The sequence below is a fragment of the Pleurodeles waltl genome, chromosome 6 (assembly GCF_031143425.1).
Source record: "Pleurodeles waltl isolate 20211129_DDA chromosome 6, aPleWal1.hap1.20221129, whole genome shotgun sequence".
In the NCBI taxonomy this organism is placed as follows: Eukaryota; Metazoa; Chordata; class Amphibia; order Caudata; family Salamandridae; genus Pleurodeles; species Pleurodeles waltl.
In genome coordinates, this window is record NC_090445.1 from 280,451,718 (window position 1) to 280,472,648 (window position 20,931).

The 20,931-nt window shown below is 42.0% G+C and overlaps 1 protein-coding gene across 1 annotated transcript in view; it reads right to left on the minus strand.

Annotated features, from left to right (window-relative positions):
• ZNF281 (zinc finger protein 281) overlaps positions 1 to 17,777 on the minus strand; it is a 56,581-nt gene extending 38,804 nt beyond the window's left edge. The window contains exon 1 of the mRNA XM_069238060.1: positions 16,908 to 17,777. Within this exon, the coding sequence (XP_069094161.1) occupies positions 16,908 to 17,468 (561 nt within the window). The 5' untranslated portion in view covers positions 17,469 to 17,777. The remainder of the gene's footprint in view (positions 1 to 16,907) is intronic.
• Between the last annotated feature and the right edge of the window lie 3,154 nt (positions 17,778 to 20,931).

Here is a 20,931-nt window from a genome sequence, read left to right on the forward strand (position 1 = left end):
AAACAAGTTAGAACGGTTAATCAGATCTAAAGATCTGCAGACCAGCAGGTAGGTAGGTTCCTATAAAACAAATTTTATGTAACACGTTGAGGAGTGTGCATTTATTTTCATTAAGAGAATCAGCTCTTCATTCTTCAGCTGACCTGCTAAGATGTTGGTGCAAAAGGGCACCGTTATTTACTTATATGCCGACATTCACAAGGACTAACACTTCATTTCTGTAGTCGGTTGAAAGTTTTACTCTTATCTAGTCACTTGTAACATCAAACTTAACCGTCCCGGATGTAAATTTAAACAACTCTGCTAGATCCGGTGATTTTTGGCTCTGGTATAGAATGTGCAGGTATACCAAACTTGAAGTTGCTTGGGTAGTGCAATTTCTTGGTTCTTTGTGCAACCATGATTAAACCCCATACTAAAGCCCGATCCTTAAGAGCTTCCATGCAGAACGTACAAGAACACTGCAAGTAGTGATGCCGTTCAAAGAAAGAAACTGAATCTGACCTCAGTTTCAATAAATGGTTCCATAGAGAATTTGCATTTCCGCCTTTCAATGAACACCCTCAGCCCACTATCAACTCAACGCATTTTAACCTCTGCAGTCCCTTCATAGGCAAGAGAGTTATCAAAGCCTGAGACCCCTTTGCTGCCCTTCACATTATCTAATACTGCCTGCCCTTGCAAAACACTGTCACTCAGCCAGCTCTAACTCTGTGCAAGCCATCAGAAATTCAGATATCACCTCAAGGGCTCAACTGACCACCTAGCCATGAGGAGCATTTCAAGAGACCTTGTTTGCTGAACCTCAAGGCACCTCTGCAAGCCTTCAGGCTCTCACTGGCAGGGCAAAGAGATATCAAGTCCCTCCTCTGTGTGTTACGAGCCATTAAAATGCAGAGGACAATTCCCCAGAACCCCTTTTATCACCCATCACAGTGACTAAGACTCGCAGACAGCCTGTCTCTAGCTCATTAAACCCAGCTGTGGCATTAACAACGTAGTTAGGGATTTCACAAATCTGTAGTTCTAAGGAACCACCTCCTCGTCATCAAAATCCAGACTTTAAGCCCAATCTTTATATGCATAGTATCTATGCAGATGTACAGTGTGTATGTAACAGGCTAGTATTACCATGGCTGAGTGCGGAGAGGGGCCATTAGTCTTAACCGGAGAGGCCTTGTCGGCTTCTCCAATAAGTAGCTTGTGATCTCCTTGTAGATCTGCAGCTACCAAGGAGTAGTTCTTCTCTGTGCAGCCAATCATACTAAATGAAAAGCTTTTGCTTGGTTGAATTAATGATTCTACACCAAAACTGAAAAGTGTGTACTTAAGACGAATGTGTTTTTTCGGAACCCATCATTTCCAGAACATATTTAAAACTGATGATAAATCATGCAGCATTGGGAGTCTTAGTACCTTGCTATTACCGCCCTATGGCTAGGGACTTTGCAGCTGTGGTATTATGCATGAACCTTATAAAGGCGTTCCAACTTGATAATGCCTTTAAATTACTGCTGGCAATCCTGCACTGTGATGAGCACGGCAGATAATCTTGCAGAGGGTGGCCATTAATGCCATCTTGTATGATGTGTACAACCTAAATGATGCAAGTAGCTCGGAAAGACTTTCACTGAACATAATTAGGTCTTATTACTGAAGAAGATGGAGACCCCTGCTCTATACACCTCAACCCCAAACAATGGTAATAAATAGCATATTACTTAAATTGGGATCTGTATACATGGTTAGCGACACATGCCTCGGTCTTTAATATGCAATACTTAGCAAAGATAGCTGGCCAGGGGCTAAATCCACAGAGGAACAAAGTCACAATTAATTAGCCTCGTGATTTTTAGCATGGTTACCCAACCAGCGTAATAGGCTTTCTGAAGGTTTTTTTTTTTTAAAACGTAAGTTACACTACACTGTTTAAAGAAAAAAAAAATTACACTTCAGGGTGACAGTACATCCCAGATAACCCTTCCCACTAGGGAAACCATGGGCAGATCGCCCACACAACACATATTATATTGTAATAGTATTTATATAGCTCTTACTACCGCTGACGGGACGCTACTCCAGAACCCAAAAGAAATTAGAGGTGGATTAGCATAGAGAAATATGAGTACAGTTTTAGTATTATATTATGAGTTAATTTGAGCCGCAGTTATGTGAGTTTGTTAGATGGATTGACTGGAGTAATGGTACCCCAGTACCCCAACCAGAACACCACCTAAAATATGGGACAAAATGACAAAGGCAGCAAGATAGACTACTTTTCTACTGAATTTATACGCCATTACACTATAATCCGACATTTCCCCCAGCACTTTAACCTGGACCTTTCAACACCTGGAAAGGAGTGGGGATGCCATATGCTAAGTGATCTTTTCCATAACTGGGACATTTTTACATTTGGGCGCTGCCAAAGAGACTTCAAACTTCCGCACACAGAACATTATCATTATACACATTTAAGACATTGGGCTCTACAACCCAAAGTCAGATTAGCCGCCACACAGGAATTAATCACCATCGAACAATTTATTGGATGAGCAGGAGCCTCTAGGAGGGGGAACATCTCCTTCTTCTATTCCTTACTACACTCTCTACCCCAAAGCTGCAACATCACATTCTGGGAACATATTCCGTGGAAAACGTTACTGAAGTGAAATGGCACAAACTCGGGAGAGATATCCCAAATCATTTAATGGGCCTGTTGGAAGCACACTACAAAATACTGTTGGACTGGTAATTACATCATACTAAACTGGGGGGAAAGAAAATAAAATAAAAAAAAACACACCACTCATTTCCACTGATCCATGATGGAAAAGGGTGTGATTTTCACCACATCTGGTGGGACTGCCCCGCAACCCCTTCTTTCTGGACGGAGATACTTCCTCAAATCAAAGACATATTAGGATATCAGATTACAGATACAGTGGGGTTTGCACTTTTGGGCATAGGGGATGACTTCCTCAAGCGACAACATTTATTGTACAGTTAATAAAACCCTTAAGTTATTCATAGTTTTTCACCAAGCATCCATTTCAAATCTTCAATGCTAATAGCATTAGAAATCTTTATAAACATTTTTAAAAGTTCATATAAGAAGCAGTTAATTTCCTTAGCTACTTCTCTTCAATAAAACTCCCAAAAATCTATATTTTATATAAAAAAATAAAAATCTAGAACACATGCAAAAGTGCACAATACATCTTTCCAAACTTGAAGCGTAAATGTGTCAATTTAAAGGTGTGAAGGCAAAGCACATTTTCATTTGTTTATTTTTTTTAACTGCAGGCATTGATATCAATCATTTTTTTCCCAGCAACTGGTCAAAATTTCGTAAACCAACAGTTCAGCATTGCCTATGTCGATGATAAACATGTTATCAATTGCCTGCATGTCCGAATCCCTTGCTGATTAAAAGGGACTTTCAATAGCTGTCTTCTTACTTGTAAATGCTCGACAGACACAAACAGTTTATGTTTACCTTCCTGGTGCTACACGGTCGACAACGCTCATTGGCCTCCATTTTTATCAATACTTTCCTTTTAATATCACCTGGAAGATGGCCAAAAAGGTAATGCAAAAAAATCAATTTTTAGCTGCCTTGCTCATCCCACATCTAAGTAAGCTTGGCACTTTAGAGTCTTGTATTCGTTCAGAACTGCCCAGCCATATGATCTGCGTGACAAAGTATCTTTATGCTTGAGCACGGATGTTTTGTTAATAATAGCATTTACCAATTTTTTTGAACAGCTGACGAGGAAGAATTTTCCCCAATACTGCTTGAATCCAGACTTCCTTTAAGGCCAGATCGAAATAACGGCGTGCTGGTGCAGTTTCAAACCCTGCAATAATTTCCAGTTTTTTTTTTAATTTTATTTTTTATGAGCACCCAAGGGAAGAAAAAAAAAAAAAACAGGCTCCTCAGACTTGGTTGCGTCCATCCACATAGTATTCACCTAACCAGGTAAAAGGAAACATCCATGATGAAGCATGCCGCCATATGACAGGTGAGGTGTGTCTTCTAATATCTGAAAGACATCCCGGTAGGACACGGCAGGGAGCTTCATGTTGAGGCCTTATTTATGTTTGGGCTATTGTATTTTGTAGGGTGTAATGTAATACACAAATTTACTTACATGCCTGATACAAGTACTAGAATTGAAAGAATGAGTATCAGTGCAACATGTCATTGCTCTCTCTTCCACTACCATTATCTGGTTTTATGTCTTGCTGTCTGATCAACAGTGCCACTATGTAAGAAATTGGATTACTGTTTGGAGCGAGTGACTACAGATCACGGAATAATCACAACAAACCGTGTCAGAGTAAATCCACAAAGCCACTAAATTAATTTAATTTAAGCTTAATCCCTAATAGCACAGAGCAGACAGACTTAAGGCAATGTGTAAAGTAATTATGGACTACAAAAATGCACAACAATAAAAACCGAATTAGAAAAACAGAGTAAAATGTAATAAACAAAATGTGAAACGTGGAGAAGAGAAGTTTTAGTTAGTAACTAGGCCAGAAAGTGCAATGTGCCAATCATAGTCAAGGTAGACCAGGATTCAGATGCAATTTGAAGATAACAGTGACAGAGTGTGGGCCGAATCAACCAATCAGGTCTTTGTCAAATGTTTTACCTTCTTAGTCCTTTAAGTCCGAAACCACTATAAGAGTACATTTCTAAATACCTCCCTCCACCGCAAGGTACTCAGAGGAGGCACTTAGAGACTCACAGGGTATCAGGCAGAGGCCCACAGCAGAGCCCATTCCAGGTGCCGCTGGACAGTCTAGTACTTCCAGGAAAAGGCCTCTTGTATCATCCCTTTAGCTTGAACAGGGGGTTAAGCCTTACGTCTTTGGAGTTCACTACTTTTTCAAGAGTACAAGAGTGAACATGTCCAGTCCTTCAGGGCTCCTCTCAGGTCACAAACAGCAGGTCAAGTCCTCTTCTGCTTCTTTGCTGGTCCAGGAGCATCACATTTAACCAATGGGGTAAAAGTTCCTGAGGCCAAACCTATCTACTTTATAAGATGGCTCACATCTTCAGCCACAGTAAACGGGGGGCTGATGAGTTGGGGGGGGGGGGGGGGGCAGAGGGGGGGAAGAGTACTATAGCAGTCCTAGTGTCCTCTCACATTTAACACTAAAACACAGTCCATGCACCCACAATAAACCCAGAAACAGAAGTATGGGAGGACAAAAGCAGAGCCTTTCAGCAATCAGACATGGGTCCACAAGAACTGCCTTTGAATCCTGTTTTCCTCCCATGTCAAGTGTGCCCGAGGTGATAAATGTGAACCCAGCAGGATTTTACACTCAAACAGGATTTGAAACTGTAGCATCAAATTGGATGCCCACAGGCCTCACTCTACATATTCAGAAGTATCTCTGTCAATTCAGGGCAATCTATGGTTTGCTCATGGGAGACATTTCACAGCTGTTGACGACTATTCAAAGATAATTGCTGGCTGGAGAGCAAACCAAATTAGCCTCCAAGAACTTGGGACTGTGAAAAGGTTCAATTTCTAAAGGTTACTTTACCTTAGTATGAATTAAAAATCTAACTTCACCATTGATTTGGATTGTTTATTAACTATTAAAGATAGTGTGGTTTAAATATTTTCCTAGCCGATCCCTTTCCGAAGATACAATATTAGTATTTAGTATCGCAGTGTTTTGCCAGAGTCAGTCAGCTTTTGGGCGCTAGTCACTATAAGGGCATATTAACATTCAATTTCTCATTTCCAACTCTTAAGTTTCAACTAACCTGCCTTGTAGGCTACACTGCATGCTACACGAGTCGTGTTTTCTTGCTATCGCTTTCAAGTTCTACTTCCCCTCTCTAGAATATCTGCCCAGGCGTGCTGCTTGTTCCTTTAAACCCAAATTTCTCCCTTAAGTGGTGCTTCTCCCGTTCAGTATCTATCTACCGCCCAAATTATTTTGTTCTGCTTTCTCTTCCCTGACCATTTAAAAAATATATATATTTCCCACTCCAACCTAATTCTGTCTGTTGCATAAAATACTTTATTTTGTCCACCTACGCATGTGCAGCGACGCAGGCAGATTACTATGGAATGATGCACCCACTAGTAATATTGAACGCATGTGTGCGTGCCTCTCAGTCACATAATTTTCTTTGCTGCTCGATACTGCACAGTAATGGCAAAGCCAATGTGTCACAAATACAAGACTTACTGGAGTAGCCAATGCTTCCTTGTTTCAGTACTCCATGGGAGTGAATATTCGATTGTATTCTAACATTTAAGTAGCACCCACTAACCCCATGTATAGCACTGAGGCACTACATGGGTATCATGCAACGTGTATTAAGTGTGACTGGAAAGCTGTTGTCTTTGTTTTGATTATATGAGGGAAGTGTTTCCACATCATGTTTGAGGACAACAAAGTTGTAGGGGTCATGCTCCTGGACACAACACTTACTGTGATGGTGAACAAGTGTGAGCAATAGGCAAAGAGTTTATGGTTTGTAGTAAGCTGGCAGCTTTGGCCAGCGCTGCAGGTCCTTTTGTGGTATTTCTTAAGGTGGTTCATTTAGAGATTTTTGTAAAGGTTTACAGTGCTAGAAAGGCACAGGTTGGATAGCAGGTGGTCAGAAGAGCTGCGGAAATGGACTAGATTACAATCATTCCTTTTATGAACATTACTGTGTGATGTAAAGAAACAGTCAAAATGTGTAGATGGGAACTGCAGTGGCAGACTTAATTAAGTCCTCCCATGGCCAGCAGTCTGAGGGAGATCTCGTCCGTGCCTAGATCCAGCCAAATAAAAGTTGGCAAGAACCACAGGAATTAAGTCATGCAACCTGAACTCCCACTTTTCCTGGATTACCTTTACCAGTGAGGCTGTCTTATACATGGAAGAGTCTTTAGGCAGGGCATTACCTTGGCTTACTGGCAAAAAAAGGGTATTGGACAGTAGTTCCTGAAAACCTCCATCCACCCCTTATCTCCCCATACTGATGTAATCCAAGGTCTCCGGTAGAATAGGCCCATACTTTATATATGTGCACTTCAGATTGTTATAGAGGGCAAAGCAATGGTAACACACAGCTCAAGCACACAAGTGACTGTGGCCCACACAGGAGTTTGGGAATGCAGAGCGAAGGAGGTCTTCCTCCGATCAATCTGGGCTGAATAGAGTATGCTTCCAATTGGCTTGACCGCTTCCATGGTAGCACCTTTCTTCTCTATATTTTCCAGTAAATAGTTTGCAACAAATTATTCTGTGCGACACAAAACAACTTTTGTTTAACTCTCATCGCCGTTACTTTGCCAAACGTGCACTATGTACCGAAAACCAAGACTACACCAAAAAAAAAAAAAAAACACACAAGTGTCACTCAACACATTTCAGCCCACTGAATCATAAGTTAAATAATTGAGATAACTGTTAATATTAAGTTCGAGATGTGTCTCTAACAAAAGACAAGCTAAGGCATCAGAAAACGTCTCTTGAAGCTCTTTGTATATACACAAATTGGGAACTGTATGGACTAAGGCTCAATAAAACACAAATTGTCAGTTGGACCCAACTAAAAAGGGGTAGTCCCTGTATCAGTACACTTACTGTGAAGGAACACACTAGAGGAGGAAAAATATTTCAACCGCCATGTGTCAACGATGGTTAAAATAGATTCAAGGGAAGTATATTACTGCAACAAAACACCAATAGCTAAACTGCAACCACATCTACATTGTAAGAATAGCAGGACAGGTGTGGATGCAGGCAAAGTCTAACACTATGTTCATTCATACCCAGGTCTGTGTAATCACTGGTTATTTGAAAGAGAAGAAAGTTAAAATATAAAAAAAGAAAATATAGATCTAATCTCTGTGCACAGCAGCCACTTGTCAGCAAAGCAGTAACCAGCAGCTGGAAAAACGTTTTTAAAAAAAGCATAAAAGGGTATGTGCAAATCCAAATATACAATATGCCAGAAATCAAAACAAATATGGGAAAATCCTACCCAACTGGTGACCAATGCTACCTGAGCAATTAGATGTTCCAGAGAAAAAGAATACAAAAGGCACTCATAAGAAAAGAGGGTATATATACTATTATTAAACCGGGTAACAAGAAGGTTTCAGACGCTACAGCATCAAGAGGCTGCTGCTTTATTCATAATACCAATGAACTTCAGCATTACATCTTTGGAAACTTCCGTTGGTTTTCCGCCCGCAAAACTAAGCGAGTTTCAGTCCTGATTTATCATCCTCCTCTATATATCCAGAGCAGTATAAGGACAGAAATATGCAAACTGGCTGCACAGTATATCCAATGCCTTTTTTGTTTTTTTAATTATTCCAATCACAATGTGATACAAATGGTGAATAAACTACCACATACTTGTTAATCTTCTTTCGCTTTCAGCTGTCCCTCGGATACTCAACCTCCTATCTGAGAAATACAAATATGGATCATTTATCACCTATACTTGGAAGACAAACACACAAAAGGTAATGGGAGGAATGATTACAATATGTGTAACTAGTAGCAATTGCTCAGAGTAGCATTCCAACCTTTAGCCCACTATGCCACCTCAGTCTGGACCAGCCATATGCAAATCAGTCCTGACCCTGCTCCAATATGAACAGGTCAGCCCTAACTACCAGGGTAGATGTTTTCTGAACTGATACACAAACGAAATAGGACCGGTTTTGCCCTGATTGGGGCTTGTCAGTCAGGTGATGGCAAAGCAGATGGAAACCAGATAACTTCTGTTTTGGGTGGGTTCAGTTTAGGAGATCAGATAGCCAGCCATCCAGTGCTGATTGACTGCAATGCATTTTGAGATCTGTGTCTGAAGTGGGGAGAGTGTGTGAAATGAGAGGAAGATTTGGATATTATCAGCACAGATGATAGGATAAGCCAAAGCAAGTGTCCTGGGATGGGTCAGACTGACCACCTGATGGCACAGGTAAGTGAAAAGATAGAGGGGTGCCAAAAAATGAACAAAATGATGGGATGATATACATACATGATCCCTCTAGCCAGCACCATCCACTCTCATGACATCAATGTCCTCTTCAATGGCAGCGATGCACAACTCATTCTTTCCCTCACGGACAAGATTCCCTGTACCCAGATCAAGTTCAATGCCTGCAAGACTGAAGGCTCCCACTGGCTCGAGACTAACTGTCTAAAGCTGAACACTGGCAAGAACAAAATCTTGATCATTCTGGAAGACCACTACACTGTGGGACTCCACATGGTGGCCAACGGCGCAAGGACCGACAGCCACTCCACACCACCAACGCCAAGAACCGCTGGATCATTATCAACAGCAAATTCAAAATGGCTGTATAAATTAATGCCATCACCGTCTCATGCGTCCATACTCCGAAGATGCGGAGGAAGAATTTTCAAATGGCTCCCAATCCGCATCCTGAAAACAGTCACACATGCCACGGTTACAAGCAAGCTGGACTACAGGAATACCCTAAGCCATGATCGACAAAACTCAAAAGAAGGCTGTAGACCATTCAGAACGTACAGGGAAAAAAAGAAAGGTGACTATGATGGACAAAATTAAACCTATAAATATAAAAGCACAAAACAAACAATCAAAAATGTAGCAAGGCAACGGATACAAATTATTAGAGAATTTGAGCACTGAAATAGAAAAAAGGACAGTAAGTAGCTTAGTCACTGAAGATTTGCAGCAGATAGATAGGTGTCTGTGTGAAATAAATGATTAAAGAGAAATGTCAAGCGTGGTAGGCTCCATAAAGAAAGGCGCAGTGATATAATAATGATGTGGTAGGTGTTAAATGGAGCACATAAAGGAAGCTTAGTAGGCTAATGTGACCACTGCAGGGATTTGTGCTAGGGTCTGACATCCATATCTCAGAGGGTCCACTCATCTTTTCATCCTTCAAAGATTAATACAATTATTATTTATGAGTTTTGGTTTAATGAGAAACATCAATTAACTCTACAAATACACATGCTAAGCTGAAGGGGTAGGACAGCAAGAGATGAGTGCTCAGACGATAGTTCTGATGTCTGAGGTCTCGGAGAAGAAGCAACATTTTCAGCTGAGATGGGAGTGTGATGGGTGTGCATGGAGAGGAAGGGACAATTCCATGGTAGAAAGCAAGGGACAGCAGGGATGCAATTGCAGAAATGACTGTAAATATTTTCAAGGACTCAGTGAGTTAGTTGCAAGATATGAGTTTGAGAGGGTCCAGAGGTCACCTTAAATTTGATTTATCAGTGATGGAAGAGCATTTGGAGTTTTTTTTTGGGGGGGGGGGGGGGGGGGGGGGGGGGGATTCACGCTTATTGATGTAATCTTGGGCAAATGCAAAGCCCGGTACTACTAGAGACAAAACTACGATAGCATGGTCTGAGTAGTGAAGTGGTTAGATGAACCATTGTTTTCAAGACAATAATTTGAGCAAAGGGGTTGCTCTGTGAATATGTTAGATGAGTGAGTGAGAGTCCCAAAATGACTCCTGCTGCATGGTCATGCTGTAAATGGTACAAGGGAAAAGTTAGATACTTAAAGCTATAGGTTTTGACCCATACCAGCTTCAAAAGACCTTTTGAATATTTAATAAATTCAATATAATGGTGAAGCTGAACATTTTATTAAATATGTAACTTTTATAAAGTTATCTTTACCCTGCTGGACGCTGCTCCAAGCTAATTTGCATTAATTTTCCAGCATCTATACAGCCTGTGCTTGGCATAAAATGAGTGTGAAAGAGGTGTGCGAAAACTGCTCCCAGAGCAGAGGCAATGGCCAGCGAGTGGGAAGTGGTTTCTTCCCCTGGCAGAAAAAACAGTTGAGGTGGCCCCAGGAACATAATTAACTTCAAAAGGGGCTCACCTGTCACAACCAAATGTTAGATAGCACTTGGAAAGCACTAGCCTTTGGTGGCTGGCAGTGGTTCCAATGGGAGTAAAGCCACCCACCCCCCCAACCAGTTTTGAGTGAGGACAGATGTGGAGACTCATTACCTAGACTACTCCTGTAGGTGGATACACAGGCTCTGCACAAGGAGATGGTTTTGCCAGTCTGGATTTTATAATGAGGGGCACTGTGGAACTGACAGCAATAGGACAAACAGGAACTGCTAAAAATGTGGGTAAGGTTGCCCCTGGGAACCTTTTAACCCCTTGGTTAGGGAGTGCCCATGAGTCACCCCCCACCTACTAACAAGTGTCAGGCATAAATGTGGCAAACCCAGGTACCATCCTGGACCTGTGGAATATCAGAAGAGGTCTGACCTGCTGTCTGTAACCTTAGATGAGCCCTGAAGGTCTGGACCAGCTCTTTTTTGTAATCGGGACAAATGAGCAGACTCCAAGGGTCAGCAGGCTGACCAGTGTGTGGCTAAAGGTACAGAACAAGTAGTAAGAGGCCTTTTCCCAGAAATGCCCACAAGACCAGTAGCTGCTGGACTTTGCTGTTTGCCTGCCTGCCTGCCCTTGAGGCCCTGGGTACCTTAATAGTGTACTTCTGTGGTTGCTTGGACAGCCAGGAGACAGTTTGGAAACTAGGACTTCAGAGAGGACCTGTGAGAAAAAGTATTCTATTTGGAGTTCTACAGCACTAGACTGAATTTCGGCTTTGTCTCGCTCAAGGCTCCCAATAACTCTGAAAATAAAGAGGAAGTCCCTTTATACATTGGAACGTAGAAACTTTTTGACTACCCCACTTTCACCAGGACCAAATGGCTTGTTGTATCCAACCAGGGCTCCATTGCAAGCAGCTCCAACTCATGCCTAGGTCCTGGTCTACCACTTCAATAGGCTAACATTGGCACTTTCTGCTCTTTTGTCACAATTTTCGCTTATATAAATAAAAATTCACACCTCTACTTACGTCTATTGGATATTGTTTTTGGTCCGATTTTACTCAAAATGTTCTCCATTTTAAAACTGGCTGTGGAGTTTTACTTTTCCGTGGCTTTTTTTTATTTTATTTTTTATTTACTGTGCATGCAATGCTTGAATACTTGGCATATTATCTTTGATTTGGGGCTGAGCGCAGGTTTATTTTGAGTGCCATCTAGCAGGTGGCAGCCCTGGTCTCTGACACACTTGTTAACCACAAATAATTACTGTTTCTAGCTATTGTGTTTTAGATTGATGGCCCACAAAGCATTAGAGTTTTACAAAAACAATGATGAAACTAAGTAGTGACAAGACAAAGCCAAAAGGGTGGTAACCAACATCACACCCATCAGCTTTGCCAATGCTTGTTTTGCTGTGGGTTAAGGAAATTCTTTCACAAGTTACTCGTGTTGGTAGGATTAAGGCTGTCCAGAATGACGAGTTGCATATTGGATGATAAGGATTACAACACATCAGAGGTTAAACTGCATACTTTTCAATATCCTTAAAAGTCAGATCAAGGCATCTGACTCTGGAAGATCAAAATAATCATCCAGTACTTCTGTGCTGCTCTGGGGGTCTTTAGTATGAATTTAAAAATGTAAAAAAAAAAAAAAAAAAAAAAACCCTTACACTACCTTTACAACAATTTTTATTTGAAGGCATCCTGAAACACACAGTATGCATTGACAAAGCCAACAGGTCTTGTCTTTTGGGTTTGCCAGTGATTTTTGCTGATAGTGTTCAGTGTCTGGCCCCAGCGAAATGTTATACAAACACATGCATGTGTATGAGTCATGACACCAATGCTGCCCTGGTGTGGTGACATATGCACGCATACCCTAAGACAGACATTTTTATTTTTTTTTAATCATTTTAAGATGCGTGAATGTAATCTTGGACCAGTAAATGAAAAAAAAAAAACCAGAGGTTTGTGATTGCGTATTTGCAGAAAGGAGCACCTGGAAGCAAACTGCAGCTGCTGGGCCCTCTTAAAAAAAAAAAAAAGCACACACGCGTTCAATTAGAACAAGGAGCTTGCTTGGTCTTCACATTTTCCTTGAAGGTCAGATAAGTTTAAGTAGAAACCAAGGGACATTGCACTAGATGATATGGAAGACAAGAAGATAATAAGATTCATACTCTAAACTCAAACATTAATGTGACTGCAACTGCAATCATAAAAAAAAATGTAGCCTTGGTCAGAATTAGTTTTTGACTCTGGGCAGGCACCCATGTTTGATCGTGTCAAGGAGGTTTTTGAGATGATTAGTCATTGGCAAATGACAACTTGTTATATAGTGCACCTCGTGGCGTCATGTAAAGTGAACAGAACGGGGGAGGAGAGCACACATTGAACCCTATCCTTTGCTGCAGATGACAAAAGATCTGTAAGATCCTACTAGGATATATTGCTGTGTCAGGGAAAGGTGGTGAACCTTTTCATGCTAGTCTCAGTGCATGTAATGCGCAATGTGTATCTAGGAGACTGGTCATCAATGGTGAGTTAAGATTCACACCAGTCAGAGCATGATGAGCAGAGGGTGCTGTTAAACTAAGGGCATTGTCCACAACCCACCCGATGGCAGCCTTAAATGCCTGGAGGAGATTGTGCCTATTACGGTTTTGCTGAGGCTCGATGGAGAAAGTTTAATCAACGATTTCTCCATGAAAGCAGAAGAAGTAGAACCTTATGGCCTACAAGGATAGAAATACACTGTCTTAGGGAAGGCTAGGATTCAGCCCATTTTTAGGGAGAAAGGAAAGGAACCCATGAGTACTGTGTGTGAAATAAGGTGGCACTGGAGTTGGCTATGGGGTTCCTGGTGAAACCTCTGGTATGCCTTTTTCTAGTGATTTGGGGAATATTTGATAATGTTGGAGGATTGTTGTACTGAATGTGACATGCAACAGTGAGTTAATGTAATATTTGACAGCTCTGACAAGCGCCCTGCTTTTGTTTTGACTTGAATGGGGTACGGGTGAGTCAAATTTAGCTTTGATATTATCCTTGGGGTGATTATACATCCAGTCTTCATTTCACTTACGAGAGTCTTCATTGACTACAGGTGCCAGCACACCACACCGCATGACCATGTGCTCATCCGATGACTGGCAGTGGCAGCACTGACAAATGAGCTAGTGGGAAACTTAAGACAAGCACAGGAAGGAACAGGAGAGGGAGAAACTTGTGGGATAGGAAACGAGAAAGAGCAAGAGGGAGGGAAAAAAATTGAAAGGAAAAGGATGAGGAGAATAGTGCTAGCATACTAAGAGCGAGATAGGCAATTTGATTTCCATTGGAAGCGATCTGACATTGATCTGGGAATATATAGGAGACTAAGAACTGTAGAATACACACTTGTTTGAGACACTGCTTAAGTACAATTAAGGACCATGAAAAACAGTTGCTCACTGGCAAAAGGCAATGCAACCCTTAGGACAGAAGGGGGAGGTTTTTTTTAGGCCACTGTACGTCCTCCTAGGTCACATTTTACTATCACAACAGGTATAGATGGTAGCACATAAACCTTATAGACTGTTGCCCAAAGAGTCAACAGCCCAATGCCTCGAATTGGGATAAAATGGGATTACTGTCCTAATGGAACGCAAGGTAAGCGTTTCCTTATCGAAGAGGATGCCTCACACACTTGTTCGTGTCATGCTTCATCATCTGCAACCTCTCCCCACCCTGGTAGGTTAGTGCCACCAGGGCGGACTCGACCTCCTGATGAACCTAGACAGGAGGAAGTTCTTAGATAAAACGATACTGGACAGAAAAGGGGATCCAGATATACTAAAAAATACCTTGAGGTCTATCAGTGTATTCCCTTTAATAGTGGTGTCCACAGATATGGCAGCAGCAGCTGTGAGCGGGTCCTGTTAGGAGCAGACGAAAGGCTTACCTTTTGATGAATGTGTGAATACAAATTACACCTCCCCCTTCTCGGACCAGGAGCAAGTACCCCTTATAGTCTTGGGTCAACGTACCAGTATCATCACTCAGGTAGGATTAGAGTGTTTTTTTACTTGATTAGCCAAGTTTTGGCGTTAGTACGCCATTCAGATAGGGATCCTTAGCCCTGAGGAATGCCCCCTCTAAATAGGGTTGTTGTTATGTTTCTGCCCTGTCAGCTAGTTGAGACGTGCTGAGCCATTATCCTCACTAATACCATCACATTCTGTTTTTAACCATACCTGTGGTCACCACTATTAAAGGGAGGTGAAGTTCGCCCTGGTGGCACTCTCCTTCCACGGTGGAGAGGTTGCTGATGATGAAGCATGACATGAACAAGTGTGTGAGGCTTTCTCTTCGTTAAGGAAAAGCTTCCCATTGTGTTCCATTAGGGCAGTTAACCTATTTTATCCCAATTAACAGCAGTAGGCTGTTGACCTTCGGGGTAATGGTCGGTAAGGTTTATGTGCTACTGTACCTGTTGTGACAGTAAGAAGTGTGCATATACACAAGCCTTACTGCAGCCGAAAAACCACCAACGATTTGAAGAGCACCTATGGTATTGGCAACAGCGTTACACAGTACATTTCTAAAATTCTTAAATCGCACTAAAAAAAAAAAAAAGTCTTCCAAAAATGTTGTGCTTCATGAACTCTGTAGAGATACAAGTCTCTTAGCAGATAGAATCGTGCAGGGGATAGTAATGTGCCTCTATTGAATTAGTAGCAATGCTTCTACATTCAACAAGCATTAAATGTTTCCCTTTAGGAACGTGGGAAATCAGGGAAGAGCACCATATTAAAAATGGTTCTTCACTTTGTTGCTGCCATAATCGTATCCAAGATTACAATATCCAGTTGGATTATGCAAAGTGACCTGGATGCCAAATTAAGGCCCTTAGAACGTGATACTGATGAATCAGGATTGGCTCCCCTCACACGTATCCCCCAAGTTCAAGTGTTTTTGGATTATTTGGACATGTACCTTTCTGAAGAATGAGTTGAAAAAGAATCCCTCTAGTGTATATGGATACGTTACACGACGCTGAAGAGCACACAGGAGATAATTTAAGAAAATTAGATATTGTCAAGTTCCGACTTTATATGAATTTTGCGCCTGTGTAAATATATGCTTTGTGTGGCAGTTATTCAATTGTGTAGAAAGATATTTAACTTCGATAGGACAAAAATAATGTTAAGTAAATGCACAATCGCAAAGGTGAATTTCGTGCACCTACAATTCAGCTACATCTGCTGTATTAGTACAATCCAATGGTTTGAAAAAACATTACCCAATACGTGTCCCACTGCTGCAGAGCAACCATTATCCAGTCTGCTTTTAAGTTACCACCATGCTACCTAGAAGTCTAATTTTGCAGTACCACTATAATGTCCAGAGAATGAAAATCAAAGTTATTGATGTCGTTGTCAAATCCCTATACTTATTAACCATCAATCATTAAATTCAAAACCTGCCATGTGAATGACTGCCACTTTGCCATTGAGGCAGCTAGGAATAAAATCCCTGAGCTGCAGATTGGATGTATTTCTTGTGCATTGCTGACCTAGCAGACTGGAACATCCTACTTCTTCACTAGGATGCAGTTGAGCGGATATGGTTGGTCCTTTCGAACGGACAAAGCCGAAGAAAATAGGTAAATGGCTTATCCATAGAGAGTAAACAACAAAGGTGTTCACATTTACATCTCGAAATCAGAAACAGAGCAAGGTCCGTTCTTTGTAGGATTCCCTCTCGTTCCCCGTACTGAGCTACTCTGTAAATGTAAAAACCTGCGGAATACCTACTGTTCTGGCGTAGGAAAAAGAAGAGACATTTTGCAGAGCGAGGCGTTTTCTCTACAGGTACACTAGCAAAGAGATGGGCATAGAGGAAAAATTCGGCAATATATTTATATACCATGAAGATGATTCGAAACGAAGTACAGTTTTAGAGACCGTGGTTACTTTATTAAGAAAGACGTCTTAAAGAATTTTAAGAGTTCTCATTACAGACTAGAGCGTCTGGTGTGTCTAACATCATAGAACTTCAGGGGACTCACCTCCTTGTCTAAGCTCAGATCCTGTGCCATATTGTGGTTTCCCACCGTCACCTGCACGATGCCACCCTCCTCTACCTCTTCCTGCGGTGCCCCGCCGCTGAACAGTCGGTAGTGCTGCTCCTGCAAGCTCAGCTGTTCCCGGGCGCGCTGCTCTTGCTGCTCCTGGGCCCGCTGCTCTCGAGCGCGCTGGTCCTCACGGGCCTGGGCGAGCTGCTCCCGAGCGCGCTGGTCCTCACGAGCCTGGGCGAGCTGCTCCCGAGCGCGCTGGTCCTCACGAGCCTGGGCGAGCTGCTCCCGGTGCTCATGGGCTAGCTGCCGGGCCTGCTGCTCCTGCTCCCGGGCCAGCTGCTGGCGGAGTTGCTGCAGCCCGCCACCCCCGTCGCCCTCTTGCTTGATGTGCAGGAAGCCCCCTGGGGAGCTGCGGCGCGGCGGGGAACTGGGCTCCTTCTTCAGGGTCATCTCCTCGCAAAGTAGCGCGGACCCCCCCGGGAGGCGGCCGAAGCTGGTGACCGGAGGCAGGTGGCTGAACATCAGCATGCCAGGGGGGAAGGCGGGCTCCATGGCCCGCGCTACCCTGGACCCCCTTCACCTTGCTCCGGTCCCTAGTGCTGAGAAGAGCTGACACAATGGGGCGCCTGGCGGGAGCGCGCTTCAGGGCCTTTGCGCATCATTTCGCAAATGGATAACAGTCCGTATGTACGTTTATTCCCCTCGGACGCTCCTTGCCTGCGCACGTGACGTGGGCCCGGTGTGCCCACACCACCCCTTAGCCGTCACCGCACCGTTAGAACGACGCCCGGAGCTCCACAATAGAATTAACAATTCCTCCCACCGCGCATGTTCGGCGTGTTGCATGCCGGGACACTATTCGTTTAATCATAGGCATAGAGAGAAGACTACACCTAAAACGTAATGTTTTTTTGGAAAACAGACACCAATGTCTGGCATTCCGCTACGTCGTTCGTGCATACATTCAACCAAGGGACCATTTTTATAAAAAGCGGCTTTTCTTATTTTTATTTAAGATGGGGGTGCATCCGCAATTGAGAGAAAAAGAAGGATACATATTTAGGAAATTATACATTTTAGACGTTCCACTCGGTTTAACTAGTTAGGATGCTCGGCTAGCATTTTTTTCTAGCATGTTACTGCTTTGTAACTCAACATAACCTTGCTTGGATATTATTTTAAGATTGTAAATACTTTCTTCGACGTTTATAATGTGATTTCGTACATTTTGTGTAAACTGCGATACACAGGCCTTGCTAGTCATTCCAAATACCCTAACAAAACCAATACAGTTAACACTGAAATTGGGTCAAATAGTAATGAGGAAAAACGAGCTGCAACGAGAGGAAATTGACTAGACCGCATCTTGTAACAGGCGGCCATGTCAGGTTGGGAAACATTTTGATATTTTTTTTGTTTTTAGATTGCGTTTAATCCTATTGTATTTGTTGGGGGATAGAGGAGCGACGGCTACGATTAAGTGAACCAAAGATGGACTTGACGTTTCACTTCCTGCGAGTGAGACTCTTACATTTTTTTGTACATTTCTTTATTCCACATTTGCATGGTAACAATACACAACGATGCCATTGTTTCAGTCAAGTCGCTTACAGTACAATTATTCTAAATCCATTGAGCAGTATCCGCCCCCTGCCCCAGACAGGCCATAATACGACTACATACTCACACCACGCTATTACCCCATGCTGAATTGCATCCTTCACTATGAGTTTACAGCAGCGGGGTCTACTAGCCTCATAGCCATTTCCCCCCCACGAAGATATGTACTGAGCTGATGCTCATCTCTGTGGGTGCGCTTAATTTAGGGTGACCAGCTTTTAAGAAGCAAAAACCGTGACAGTTCAGACATAAAATAAGGACTAAAGACTTTACTCTCACTTTTAAATCAGGCCTGTCCCTTTTTTTGCATAGCTTTGTGGCCTATATGTCTGTGTACACACACACACACACACACATTTACAAGACTACATATATACGATTAGCTATGCCTTGACCTCACCCCTTGTACCCACAACCCTCCCCCACCCATCTTTCTCTGCTCCCTACTGCTCTCTCTGATTGGAGCAGACGGGGGCTGTGTTGCCTGACAGTAACAGATAAATTAGTTTAATTATTTCATACTTTGTAGGCGTCTTCAACTTATGCTTCCCTAGATGATCTGACCTTTGTCCCAAAAAACTGGACATTTATTTAAAATTAAGAGAAGCATCAGGACACTGAGACATCCCTCTAAAAACCGGGACTGTCCGGGTCACCCTAGCTTAATGTGCTGCTCATCTGCCACTAGTCTCACCTCCAGGCCGAGATCATGGGTGGCCAGGGCACCCGCCAGCTGATAGCAATCCGGTGTCTTGCCAGTGTTAGCAAGTGCGACCTTAATAAGTAAACGTACAAGGGGGTGCGAATAGGTCGATGAACCTTTTGACTCGCAATTAAGATGTTCTTACCGTAGCTCCAGTACATAATCAAGCATCAATACACAATAATCAATAATCATTAGCAATCAATAATCAATGGTGTCAGTAATTGTCACGCACCATGACCTTTCCGTCATGAATAACCACACCTTTAGTAAAATTTGAATATTTATTTCCCTATATTAACAATGCTAAGGTCATGTAGATTAATCTCAAAATTAGAAACAATACTGTCTGTCCAAAGCGGCGGAAGAAACGTAATCCAATCAAAGATTGAACTACAACACATTCTAGGGTTATGGTGCAAATAAATAACAAAGTCAACTGCGTCAATGTAATTATATACATGAAGTTTAGCAGAGATATTCTTCAAGCATTAGTCCCTGTTATCATGATTTCATTAGTGAGAATCCTTAACTATTGTTAGGGCTTCAGTCCTTAACAAGTAAACTTACAAGCGGAAGTGTATAGGTCGATGAACCTTTTGACTCGTTTAAGATGTTCTTACATAGCTCCAGAATGGAAACAATAATCAATACACAATAATCATTAGTCAAATCAATAATCAATAGAGTCAGTAATTATTCCGCAACAAGACCTTTCAGCCATGAATAACCACACCTTTAGTAAAGTTTAGTAACTTTATTTCCCTTAAAATAACAATGCTAAAGTCATGTAGATTAATCTCAAAATCAAATGAAACACATACAAGAATAATATTGGTTGTCCAAAACTACGGAAGAAACACAATCTAATCAAAGCCTAATCACAACACATTCTAAAGCAACAGTACAGATCAATTGCAGAGTCAGGTGTAATAGTGATATATGATACATATAATTCAGCAAGATAGTTCGTCAAACAATTGTCTCTGCAATTTGTCAGTCGTCATGTGAACAGCCTCAACTAACCCCAGATTTGCATCAGCATGTTGGACTTCATGCAAAATAATTTAGAACACAAATTTAGGAAAAACATCTAGCGAGGGAAGCTATCAAGATAGCGCAGTTGGTACCTAGAAAGAAAAGGCATAAAATATATTACAGTCACATTGTCATATCTACCTATCCACTGTATGGATCAGTAAACAGAATCAGTCTTCGTCCTCAGGTCATTAGTCAATCAGCAAGACATCAGGCTCTCAGTCAGACAGTATGAGCCCAATGACAGAATCGCGAATCTCTTCTTCTCCCAAAGTCACTCTAGATCTCTGGTCTCATTGTCTGGAAAAATCTCTCTCTCGTCTAAATAATTTTCCTCTGTCTAGTTGTTATATCAAAGTCGCCTAAACTATCTCCTAATTCCCTATTGGTCAGTTAATCATACGTCTATACACTACCCAATAATATTTCTATACCAAATCTATGAATTCTAATATTTTGCTCGTCACACAAAGTTGATTGGTCCGCTTTACGATGTCCTCATCATCTGGCTCATCAGGTAACAAAATTTGTTGCATCTTCGTCTCCAGTCAGTGTCTTCAATGTTTGCGTCCTGGGAAAGTACATCTCACACACATTACACACAATTTGTTACATTTCTAGGAACATCATGTCCTGATAGTTGGTTCTCATGGA